This window comes from Ahaetulla prasina, chromosome 6 (genome assembly GCF_028640845.1).
Source record: "Ahaetulla prasina isolate Xishuangbanna chromosome 6, ASM2864084v1, whole genome shotgun sequence".
Classification (NCBI taxonomy): Eukaryota; Metazoa; Chordata; class Lepidosauria; order Squamata; family Colubridae; genus Ahaetulla; species Ahaetulla prasina.
This window is the reverse complement of record NC_080544.1, coordinates 70,407,402-70,420,573: the sequence shown is the minus strand read 5'-3', so window position 1 is coordinate 70,420,573 and position 13,172 is coordinate 70,407,402. Positions and strand designations below refer to the sequence as shown.

The window sequence follows — 13,172 nt, the reverse complement described above, 5'->3', positions numbered from 1 at the left end:
ATTGTTGGGGGCAATAAGTTGATTTTGTATATAATATACAAATGGATGAAGACTATTGCTTGACATAGTGTAAGCCACCCTGAGTCTTCGGAGAAGGGCGGGATATAAATGCAAATTTTAAAAAAATGCAAGTCACTGCATTACAGCATTATTAATAACTGATACTTTTTATTATCATTGTAAATATAACATAAAATAAATAATATACAAAAGGAAAAAGGAAAATTGCACATAATAATTACTTCTACAGGATTATATGTTTAGTGCCCTAACAAAAGGAAAATGACTGCTAGAAGTAAGACAGACATCTGTATGTGGCTTACATTTCTGCTGAGAGCATAGTGCACAAAGTGACTTATTCTCCATTATTCATTTTATTCTTAAGCACTATAAGATAGCAGCAAGCAATTTAAAAAACATGATATTCCTATTTGCATCCCTTATTGACAATATCCCTATTGACAAACAATATTGATTGTCATTGGAGTTTGGGGTTTGATTATTTTTCTTTTCTTTCTTTTCTACCTAATTCTACCTAATTGTCTTTGGCATCATTGTAAGCCACTCAGAGTCTTTCTTGAAACTGAGCAGCATATCAATTGCAGGAATAAAAAGATAAAGTTATTATAAAATGTGAAACATTTATATTGTTTTAAATAGAAAGATTTTAAAAAGAAAACTTTTTATGCTTATAGAAATAGAATTCCTATTCTTCCTGGGAAATGAAAATATTTGCAATCTTTCTTTTGCAATTCCTTTCAAATAATTTCACTATACATAGATGATTACTGCTGTGATGTTCTTTGAATGTAATCCAAACAATGCACACAGTATTCTTCCTTAAAGTGAAGTTTCAGATTTCCCTTACATATGTAGATCTTTAGGTTATCTGCTTTCCTTGTGTGTCCAGAGAAGTAACTAACATACAGCATCAAGGCACTGGTTCAAATTCACAAAACTCATTTGTCACACATGTGTTTGATATCAGCAAAGGCACTCTTGGATTAGCCTAATTAGCACTAGCAATGGAAATGCATAATCCAAACCATCTGGCAGAACCTTCCAGTAAAATTAATGTGAGCTTCTTCTAAGTGACCTTTGTACATTCCACATATAGTTCTCAAAAAAAGGTTATATCTACCATCATTCTTGTCCCATTTGCTACTCTAATGCCAATAAATCTGTGCAACAAATAGCATTTCCTCAATTTTTTTTAACCAGGTAAGGGTTGTTTGAATATATAACTGTCTGCAGGAGTAATTGCAAGATACAGTAAGACGTCAGGAATTTTGTGTATTTGGATATCAAATTTTCACTGTGAATTTTCTCAGATAGATTGTTATACAGAGAAACAGATAGTGTGTAGCTCTAATTCACGTTTCTGGTCATCTGATCTAGAATTGATGGGGAATTATGGTCAGCAACCTGTTCAGAGGCACATGTTGGCTGTCCTTGATGCAAGTCGTGATGTCAATGATTTTCTTCATTGTAGCTGTTTTTCGCTTTGTGACAAATCATGCTAAGCAATGCATTGTTTATGCAACATACTAAGATAAAACCAAACCTATCACCTAGCATTATGTATGAATACAGACCCTGGCACATTTATATAAACCATTGTACATGGCTACACAAATAGACCATCTCGAGGTGATGATACCTCACTCTGAAACAAATGCACAAACAAACAAAAAATCGAGTGGAACAAATCCAGAGACACTGTTTGATTCTGCATAAGGATAATGTTAGGCATGCCACTTTCATTCAATTGTCTGTTCACATCAGACGCTAGAGCCAGCCCTGTTCTAGTCCTTTGTTCATAACTGCTAGCAATTCTTATTCTAATAGAAAATAATGTAATTCCTGATTTCACAATTAATTTCTTCATGCTCTCTGATCTAGGTTGTTTTCTTATAGACTCAACTGGTTAACATCATCAGTGTGGGGGCAATGGGGCTTTCTGGTTGTTTATATATAGTATATTAGCTTGCCCTGACACTCTTGGTTAGAGTGTGGCTTCCTCCTTTATGGTTCCTTGATAATGGTAATATTTCTTTCCTATATTTGGTACTTCACACTTATCTGCAGTGTTGGCTGCTGTTGGGGATATGTTCTAGGCCAATGATGGTGAACCTTTTAGAGATTGAGTGCCCAAACTGCAACCCAAAACCCACTTATTTATCGCATGATAAATAAATCGTATGATAAATAGAATCTAGGCTGTTTATTTCCTTCTTAGGCTTTGGATTGTGTCTTTTAAATGATATGTAAATAGCATTCATTTTACATGTCTATTGATGGCTGATTTATCTGAATGCCAAGCTTCTAGGAAATCCTTAGCATTTTTTGGATTTGGTTTGATTTGATAGTTTCCTAGTTGAAACTATGGTTGAGCCTGACCACGTGTTGCAAGATTAAGGAGCTTTCATCTTGTCATCTAACTGCCATTTGGTGTTTATTATACGGCCTGTCAGTCTTTTACCTGTCCATTCTATGTAGTGGCTGTTATCATTCTTACCCTATATCTTACATATATCTTTTGAGACTTTAGGCTGAGAGGACACTAAAGGAAGCAGGGTTCAGACCTGGTTATCATACTGAAACAGCAATAGTTGCACTTACTGATAACATTTGGAGGGATCAGAATGGTGGCAGATGCATTCATTTTGTCTCACAGCCTTTGATCCATTAACTGTAGTATCCTTCTAGACTAGTTTAGGAAGATGAGTATGGGAGACACAATATTGCAATGTTTTTTCTCCTACCTCCAGCATTGGTTCCTTGTTGGTTGTGATAGAGAAGAACAGCCTTAAACATGTAAGATGTGTGGGATTCCACAGGGTTCTATTGTCTCTCCAGTTTTTAAAAAAATATCTACCTGACACTGCTAGGTGAAGTTGTATGAAGGTAAAAGGTTAGATATCATCACTATATGCTAATGACATTTAATTCTACATCTCTGCCTCAGGCCTACCAAGTAATATTAACAAGGTGTGTTTCAATGCCTGAAGAATAGGGTGTGGATAGGGAGGAACAGGCTCAGCTTCATCACTGGCATTTGAGTAGCTGTAAATTTTGGGACTACTTTGCCATAGAATGGATTAGCCTTACTCTAGGACAGGGGTCTCCAACCTTGGATTTTGCTGGCTGAGGAATTCTGGGAGTTGAAGTCCACAAGCCTTAAAGTTGCCAAAGTTGGAGACCCCGGCTCTAGGAGGTATAGCTGGTGTGCAATCTGAGATTTTTCTAGACTTCTGACTCCAGCTTGAGAGGCAGGTGGTACTATGGCTAGAAGGGCCTTTCCATACCTCCATCTTGTGTACCAATTGTGCCCGTTATTGAACCAAGAGATCCTGCACTTTGGTTACCTACAGTGTGAATGACTGTTATCTGTTCTACATAGGGTTACCTTTGAACACCACTTGGGAGTTGCAGCTGGTCCGGAATGCAGTGGCGTATTTTATTTCATTTTATTATTATACGTGTGTGATGGGGTTGTTATTATTTTGACTTATTTTTTTAAAATGTAGGACTCCCTTTCATGTCCCTTTCAGAAGAAGGAAATCCCTCTCCCATTTTGCAGCTGTTCTTACATTCTCTGAGTCCAAAGGCTGGAAGGCAAATTACATATCATTATGTTTAGAATAAATTTTAAAGAACATGAATGCAAATTCTGGTTAACTACTTTTCAACCAATCGTCCAATTTTACATGCTAAGCCAAAATAAAATTAAAATGCCATGCAGAGCAAGTCATAGATATTACTTACGACTGTGTTACATATCTGCTTAATTTAAAAAAAAACTGATTAATTTTTTTTGTCATATGTGCTAATTTAAGGCTTTTTTACTTACTTTTTTCCTTTAAATTTTGAACTAGAAGTTCTTGTGATATTTTTTTCCTATGCTCTATGTGTAAGAGTTTTATTTTAAAAATTCTGAACTGCCTCTGTAGCCATGATGATTCTATTTCTAGCTGTTGTGAGTATCCCTAGAAAGGGTTAAAAAATGTTATTGCCAGGTCCCTCCAGAAGTGATAGAAAGGGTCAGGCCAAGCATTTGTTGGAAATTATTTATTGTTCTTAGTAGATTTTTCTAGCTGGAGAATTGAAGAGGGTGACGAATGTGCTATTTTTCTGTTATGGCAAAATAATGTTACAAGCATTTGTCTCTGCAAGCATAAAATAGCCATATGCATAGTGCCCCAGAATTCCCCCATGCAAAACCTCTTTCCCTGGGCTGAAGAAAGGGTAGATTCTACTTAATGAGTTCCAGAACATCAGGCCAGCGAAGGTAATTCATATCAACCTCATAAAACTCTTTATTGATGTCTCCAGAGGGGAAATCCGGATGTGACCATGTATTTATCCTGGATTTTGGCCATGTATTTATTCTGGATTTTACCTCTCTCTCTTCTATTTAACATTTTCTTCTAGTGAGTCTTAAAGGGACAGAAGATCCCTTCCTCCAAGCTGTTATTTGGAAGTTTTTTCATCTTGCATAGCAGTATATTAATTAACTCTTGCAACCCACAGCCAATTCAATTCTCTCCCTCTGTACCTCTTTCAGTTTGGGAAATATATTTTGCAGCATTGTGAGGGGTGTTCCCCCCTCCCCTTTGGATCACGGTCTCTGTATTGTTCAGAATGGTTGAACTAATGCAAAAATAAGGATTGAGGTAGGATGTCAGACACTTTTCCATTATAACACGGTTATCTGAACTGGTAGATGTATGGTTACCTCTTATGTGATTTATCAGAGCAATATATTAGATTATTTCAGAGATAACCTTCTCTTTCCTGCAATACTCTGAAGTTTGGAAGCCCACATACAATTGTTTTACGTTTACTACATTTACGAAACTTATCTCAACAGATATGAATCTAGATTTAAGGGATGCATCATATAGAACGACAAGGCCTTGTTCCCAAATTTTCCTTTTTTCTCTTTAAGAAAAGTAAGCTTATGTATTTGCTGTCTATCTTATGGTAAATCAATCCCTAGGCTAAACAATAAGGTCAAATCCAACAGAGAAGAGTCAAAATCCCCACTTAAGTTTAAAATGAAATAAAGCAATAGACTTGGCTACTAGCATTAATCAGACAAAAACACTTAGGAATGTTATGGATTCTGATAAAGCAGTTCCATGAAATGCTGCAGTGGGATCTGCCAGCCTCCTAAAGATAAAACAAGTTCATCAAACGTGTCCAAGAGCAGCATCCAAGAAAAAAAAAATAGATCAGCCAATTTTGATAGCCAGATCAGATGTCTTCTAGAGGATTTCTACTATAAGGTTTTTAGCATGATGCTGAGTCATATGAAAATCAAATGGGGATATAGATTCATATATAACACCTCAACTCCACTTGTCAACATTCAAATAAGCAAGGATCAACACCAGATAAACAGACAGAAAACAATACCTAATTAAGAAGCCATCAAGAAAGACGTTTCACCAATACCAAAACTGGCAGGGCAAGCTACTATATATAAACAGGCAGCGAGCCTCACACTCATACTGATGGTGTTACCTAGTTGGGTAATGAAAGATCTATAAGCAAACAACCAAGCTCAGGGACTACTAAGAACTCCATGGTAACTGAATCTGAGTTATCTTTCTCATCCATGCACCAATATCCACAGAGAGGGTCAAAACAGGAAAAGTGTCAGTTGTGGCATCTTGATTGAATCCCTGCCCATTTATATGTAGATGCGATGTTGATAAATGTACTAAAGGAACCATGCTTCTTAATGATGTCATGACCACCATCTTGCCTATTTTGACAGCATCTGCAAATATTATCCTCTTTCCTTCTCCTCACCATCCACACTTCTTACATGTGATCCTGTTCAATATTCATCATTGTACCTTAAATGCTCATTCCACTATCATACTTGCATCTAACGTTCTCCAAATATGCAGTGCAAAAAAGGATGAGAAGGGAGAACAGAACCAGTTATGACCATTAAGAACCTTATGGAAAACAATTGTTGTATACTAGAGACTATATTATTAAAACAGAAACAAGCAAAATGGAATTAAATGTATATGATCAATGTGTATGATTCTAGTGCCAAAATAAAGCTAAAGTATATGAAAGCAGCACATGGTTGAGTACAGATACTGGGTTCGATTGGTTTGATTCACACCAATGTTAAGCCACAAATGATGGTTCATAAACAGTACCTCAAAATTATGTTCACAGATTTTACCAAGTAAGAACCAAATAATTCCCAATTTAACATTATCTTTGAAAAAGATATTTTGGTGTCCTTTTTGTAGGCAGAGCGTGAGAAATTTGGGAAAGAAGATGATACTTTTAGACTCAGTCAGATGAGAGGACAGCTGGATCGATCTGTGAGTAGCCTACAGCAGGAGATGGAAGACATCATGATGCAAAATGAACATCTGCAGGTTTGTTGGACTTGCTGAACCTAAAGGTTACTAGGCAGATTAATTATTCATAAAGTAGTGCTACAGAGAGCTTTGTAAAATAAAAATATTATGCGTCCTTCTGCATTCTTATTTGTTAGCCTGAGAGACATAGCTTGTTCTAACAGCCCATTCACCCTTTGGCTGGTATGTTGATGAATAGCATAATTTACTTTTTATCACCTCTTCACAGTTGCTTCAAGCACAATAATTAGAGGAGAAAGCAGCCAATGCTCATATCTAATACTCAATTTCTTTAAAAGGTCATGGATCATACTCTACTGCAGAAGAGAATAAATAATTTCTCTAATTATTATAAACTAAGTTATAAAGACAGGGTGAAATGAAATCCATGAGCAACTGGCAAGCAAAGAATTGTCTGCATGCTTTGGGGGATATTTGGTGGAGATTAATATTCATTCTGGTGAATTATATTGAATGGCAAGAGGAAACCAGCTAAACAAGTTGGAGTTATGCTTTTTTCTTGTCTGTTTTCCATTTGTTCCCCAAGTGCACTAAGATCTGACATCGAAACACAGATACAAAATCCATGTAGATAACTGAGAGAAGAAAATATAGTACCTATTAATGTAGGTCGTCTTCTGCCACAAGAGACCAGTTTAGGCACATGGTGAACATGGCCTGCCCCTTAGTTGCTGCCTGCAAAAAGAAAGAAAAAGCCCTTTAAGAAAACAGGAGAATAATCAGGAAAAAAAAGAAAAGAAAAGGTATTATCAGAGACAAAAAGATCCTTTGGCCCCACCCACCACTTGCTTCAGGTCAGGCTATCATGTTAACAGAGTATAGGTAGTCCTCAACTTACAGCACTTCGTTTAATGACGGTTCAAGGTTACAATGGCACTGAAAAAGTGACTTGTGACCATTTTTCATACTTACATTGCAGCATCCCCAGTCACATGATCAAAATCCAGATGCTTGGCAACTGGTTCATATTTATGACAGTTGCACTGTCCCAAGGTCATGTGATCACTTTTTGTAACCTTCTGACAAGCAAAGTCAATGGGGAAGCCAGAACTGTGTTACTAACTTAACTGCAGTGATTCACATAACAACTGTGGCATCAAAAGTCATAAAATGGGGCAAAATTCACTTAAGAAATGTCTAGCATAATAACAGAAGTTTTGGGTTCAATTGTTCACTATAAATCAAGAACTACCTGTACCTTGTGGCGCAGTGGTTAGAATGCAGTATTGCAGCCAAACTCTGCCCACAGTCTAGAATTTGATCCTGACAGACTCAAGGTAGATTCAGCCTTCCATCCTCCCAGGTCAGTAAAATGAGGATCTGGATTGTTGGGGGCAATATGTTGACATTGTAAGCCACCCAGAGATTGCTGTAAAGCACTGTGAAATGGTATGTAAGTCTAAGTGCTATTGCTATTGCTACCTATGAAGACATGCAACCTTCAACAACAAAGCAGAAACATTGCTAACCCCTGCAGTTATGAAGCTCTGGAAGCCAACTTTACCAACATGTTCAACATCACAGCCCCATGAAGCTAGGCTGTATTTTTATTCACTCATTCTAGGTCCAGATTGCAGAGCTGGAACAAACACATGCCCAGCGACTGATGGAACTGACATCACAACATCAGCTAGACATAGAACTAGAAGCAGAAAGACTACGCAGTGCTCAGCTCCAAGCTGAACGGACACTGCAATCCCAGGAAAGAACCCATCGGCAAAGGGTGAAAAATTTGGAAGAACAGGTACAATATAGGTGTAGACTGAGTAGCTCTTCTTAATCTTATTCTGTTGATGTCTAAAATCTGTAAATAGAATACTGACATGCACACTGAAAGGTTTATATAAACTTCCCATGTTTCTACGAGTTGGGATAGTGGTTGAAAGAATGAAGAAAATCCCAAGGATTTGGTTTGTTTAAAGGCAAACTAGAAGACATCAAGGAGAAATAAGTTTGTTGTTTATTCCAAATTCCTCTGTGAATGAACATCAGTCCAAATATCTTAAAAGCAGGGCAGGAAAAAATCATTCTGTCCATTGGATTTTCTAGATGAATAATAAAACTCTTTTAAGTATTCAAGTTTAGGAAATCCTATTAGTGTAACAAATGGATGGATGGATGGATGGATGGATGGATGGATGGATGGATGGATGGATGATTGTAGTTTATTCAATAACCTTTGGTTAAGCAAGCTTCAGTTCAATGGGCAAAACTTATTCTTCTAAATCATTTTTGTCTTCATCAAGATTTGCACATGCCATCGTGGCTTGGTTTATGCCAAACATTGTCATAAAACTATGGCTGGATTTACACATGAACTTAAAGCTAAAACCAAATCTGAATGTATGCTCTTTTTTAGCTTGACCCTACAGTATTTGATCAGCACTGCCTCCTAATCATAATTCAAGATAATTATCAACATGAGGGAATAAAATAGGAGAATCTTTCACAACAGGACTACATGTAAATATTTATAAACAAATTACTATAATTTCCTGTCTGAAGCTCTCTCATTCGTAAACAAGTTTTTAGAAGTGAAGAAAGTGATGGAATGAAATTGCAGAGAACGATTAAGGGTGTTAAAACAATTGAAGGTTGTGTTTATGCTATCCCTACAACTTTGATTTCTGGAAACTGAACGAATGTGAAGATGAAGCATCAGTTTAGGCCAGTGAGAACTGAATCTAAATCCTCATTATGGTCATGAAGCACACATATGGCTTAGTTGCTATGTCTCAGTTTTAATATTTACTGGGCTTGTGAGGTCAAAATCAGAAAACTTTAAGCACTAGAAGAATGTAGCAAGAAGGATGATTTGTCCCAAAAATTCTTTATGAGCTTGATACTGGTTGCAGTTGAAGTCAGAACTCTGAATTAAATTATCTATTTGTATTTATCTTTGCCTATGGTTATGTTTTTGCAGGTGAATTCTCTGAAAGAGCAATTGGATCAAGAAGTAAGAAGGCGGCAGGTGTACCTGAGCCAGGTGCTTCATACAGTAAAATGAATAAGCCAAACATTGCACCTGGATCTCGGATGGCCCAAAAGCAGATCCATCCTTCAGCATGATCCTTACACTCAAGATTTGGATTCATTCATTTCTTGCATTAGGGCACTCAACGGAAGCACAGAGAAATTGGAGATCCAAGACGAGCAATGCTGGCATGCAGTATTTCTCCACCCAAATAGCGCATACTCTGAACACTTGGAAGGCACAGTAAAGATACCAAATAACTAGGCAGCAAACTGCCAAGAGGAAACCCTGCTGTGCGGGCAGCTGTTCTCTTTAAGATGCTTGAAAGCCAGGGCACCAGTGCTTAACTAATTCATTTAGAACATCTGACAGGGAGGGAATTCTCATTTGTTTGGGTCTTGGAGTAGTGTATCCCTGCATGATCTCTTGGAGCTTTCAGTACTGGCTGTACAAACCTTGAAATTCCAGGTGCCTGCTAGGAGAACCCTGCTATTTATATATCTCTGCATTTTCATCAGTTGTCAGATTATTTTTCCCTCCTACTGGCAAATATTGTTTGATGCACTGTGCAAAATTATAACTTCCTCTTCCTGCATAACTATGCATGCGGCGGCGATTTGATTGCAGTCAGTCAGTGTCACTATTAACCTGTGCATCATACGAAATCACAGTTCTGCTGGCACCAAATGTATCACACAGTATAAAGAAATTAGGAAGAATAATGAAACCAACACCTCAAGAATTGATCAAATCATTGCTGTGTGTATGAACATGGTGCCATTTTCATGGTGGCAGGTGGCTGAGATTAATTCAAACCTAAGTCAATTTATGACACGTTGGACTCCAGATATGTCAAAGTGTTAACATTTGACATCCACCCACTCTGCCAGCTGACAGGCTCCAAGAAATCCCTTCTGGAATCAAACACTGGTTTCCCTGGGAATGACAAGAAGCCATTTTGGAATTGCTGTAAACATCACCTGTTATCATTGTTTCACATTTTTTCCTTTTGAATATTTGATTTTCCAAATCTAGTCGGAAAATGCATGTTGCCAGTGAGTAAAATAAAGATATAAAAACACATTTCCTAAATTGAGGAAAGCAGTTTGCATTATTTTATAGAGAAATGAGGTATATAATATATTTCCACTGGTTTGCAATAGGTAGTATTTAAGATGTAGCCCTGAAATGTGGACAACTTTTAAGAGCAGAAAGTTTTGTGGCAGATTTATTATAGTATAAGCCAGGGGTCTCCAACCTTGGCAACTTTAAGCCTGGAGGACTTCAACTCCCAGAATACCCCAGCCAGCTTTGCTTTCTTTGAGTTCTGGGAGTTGAAGTCCTCCAGGCTTAAAGTTGCCAAGGTTGGAGACCCCTGGTATAAGCTGTCAAGCCTGCTGAGATCACTTCATGCATCTGATGATGTGGACGATAGCCAATAAAACTTTTGTGGCAAAACAATCTGTTTGTCCTGATATCCCCAAATCTCTTTATTAAAGTATTCTTGCTACAACAGTTAAAATTGTCCCTCTATAACTCCCTATTGCGCTAATCTCTTTCTTGATTAAACACAGTATAAAGGACCCACTGTCCAAATTGAATCCCATACAGTGCGTCATACTTGTATTACAAAGTAAGATCCAAATGTATTCATCTGATATGATTACTAAACAAATAACCTGATACGTCTATAAAAGGGGGCTAAAGATTGCTAAGAATTACCGGAATTCTGAAAATACTCTTCATGGTTCTTTAGAGAAAATCTTAATGGCTAAAATCTGCTTAAAGCTGACTTACCTAATGTTATATGGTGCACATCAAGAACCAGATGATGAAATTTGAAGTCATTTTTATTAATGTTGATTTGTATACATATTGCTTTGACTCCAGAACCTGATCTGTACCATGGTATATAGAGGCACCAATGTGCCTGTGAACCCTTTCTGCCAAATTTGTGCCTACCAAATGTCATGTTCAACTTGAAGCCTAGCATCTAAAAAGCTTTAAAAGCAGGAAAAGTTAGAGTTGGGCAATACCACTAGCAGCACAGTTATTTCCACAGATGCCTCTACATTCTAGAGTACAGATTTCAAACTCCAGTGTCACATTACCATCATGACATTTCACGATGTTTTTCCCATTCGCAGAGCTGTGGTGGGCATGACCTGCGTGTGATGCATCCATTCCACAGGCTGCCAATTTGTCACCCCTCTTATCTAGAGGGATCCTATTCACTTGAGGTGCAGCTCCTTGCATTGTTTGGGTGTACGTTCACCTACCTAGAAAAATAGGAAAGATAAGCTGGAATGGTAGCGATTGGGTAGTAGAGGCATTCTAGTGAACTGGTGCTTTTTAATTTATTGTCTGTGACTTCAGTTTTATGACAGCCATTTTATAGGACTGACTACAACATTTTCTCCGAATTCCTGAGACTCAAAATAAAGCAAAAGATGTATATACCCATAAGTTTAGACCTACTTTTTTGCTGCTATGAAATCTCAATTCATGAAATGCAGACATGCATGTGCCCATAATGTGGTTGATTGATTAATTCATTCTTTAAGCTCGTCTAAATCAGGATTAATTTAGCCAACCTCCAAGGAGCACTTTCTGCCGTCGCCCATAGATAAGACTTGAGCACTAATGCTGCTTCTTTTGTTATTTTATTAAATAACATAAATCATTACCTTTAATGCTAGAACATTAAGTGCCAAGCAGCAAGAGGGAGTTTGTTCTATTCCTAATTTCCACCACCTGGTTTTGACCTAAGCATGGGCAAAGAGCTGGGAATCCCAGAAAATAGGTATGCATTGCTAACACAGTCAGTTCCAATGAGGGAAAGTTTCCATGGGTGAATTTAGTTAATCTGATGCTGTTCCTTCTGAGCCCTGCTGTTCTTTTTCTGCTCAGTTTCAGTTCTTTCACAGGAATCTGTTCCTTGGCCTCCATTCAGCACTGAAACAGACCTTGCAATAATTACCACAGCAGATATTTCTACTGCTTTTTCAGTATTGAATACAAGCAGCTTCAAAACAAGGTCCCTGTGGAAAAGAGCTTTATCTTCCAAATACTGAAAGCTAAACATTCCTCTTGTAGCTACCAACAAACACTGTAACATTTTTGTTTTCCTACAAAATGTATCATAGCAGTTGCAATTGTGTGGATGTGTATTTTTTTAAAAAGGTGAAAAACTCCACCTTTTAAACATCAGCTTTGCTAAGCCATTTCACACCCCTGTTGGATCATGACCTTCATAGTATTCATAATTCAGACTACTGGAAGTGGAGCTTTAAGAGAGATCTGACTTACTTTACATGAGAGCAAGTCCCATCAAAAAGCAACCAGTTACTTGATACAAATTCAACAACAGTTTGTTGAAATTAAAAAATACCTTACAGATGTGTTCCTGGAAGCATGTCCCAGTGGATTCATGGGATCTACTTCTGAGACTGTTCCTTTGAAAGCAACAGAATGGCACACAATTATGTTCTATTTTTAATAATAAATAATGCCCACATTTCAGTAGGTTTGTTTCTAGGGAAGTATATTATTGACATGTTAGTCGTGATCAATTTAGCTGACATAGTACAACTCAGCAACTTTTGTTGGGTCATGTAAAATATATTTCATAAGTGAACTAATCTGTCAATTTACTTGCTTATTTTGACAAGATAAAAATGCTAGTAATTGTAGATATTATATGAAGTACCAGGGACAACTTTCTTTGCAACCACATGAGTTTCCTATAACTCTGCTTCAGAAACACATTTTATTTTATTTTT

At 37.3% G+C, this 13,172-nt stretch overlaps 1 protein-coding gene across 1 annotated transcript in view; it reads left to right on the top strand.

Annotated features, from left to right (window-relative positions):
* CROCC2 (ciliary rootlet coiled-coil, rootletin family member 2) overlaps positions 1 to 10,610 on the top strand; it is a 114,087-nt gene extending 103,477 nt beyond the window's left edge. The window contains exons 33-35 of the mRNA XM_058187539.1: positions 6,282 to 6,413; positions 7,981 to 8,160; positions 9,340 to 10,610. Coding sequence (XP_058043522.1) covers positions 6,282 to 6,413; positions 7,981 to 8,160; positions 9,340 to 9,423 — 396 coding nt within the window. The 3' untranslated portion in view covers positions 9,424 to 10,610. The remainder of the gene's footprint in view (positions 1 to 6,281; positions 6,414 to 7,980; positions 8,161 to 9,339) is intronic.
* The last annotated feature ends 2,562 nt before the right edge of the window (positions 10,611 to 13,172 follow it).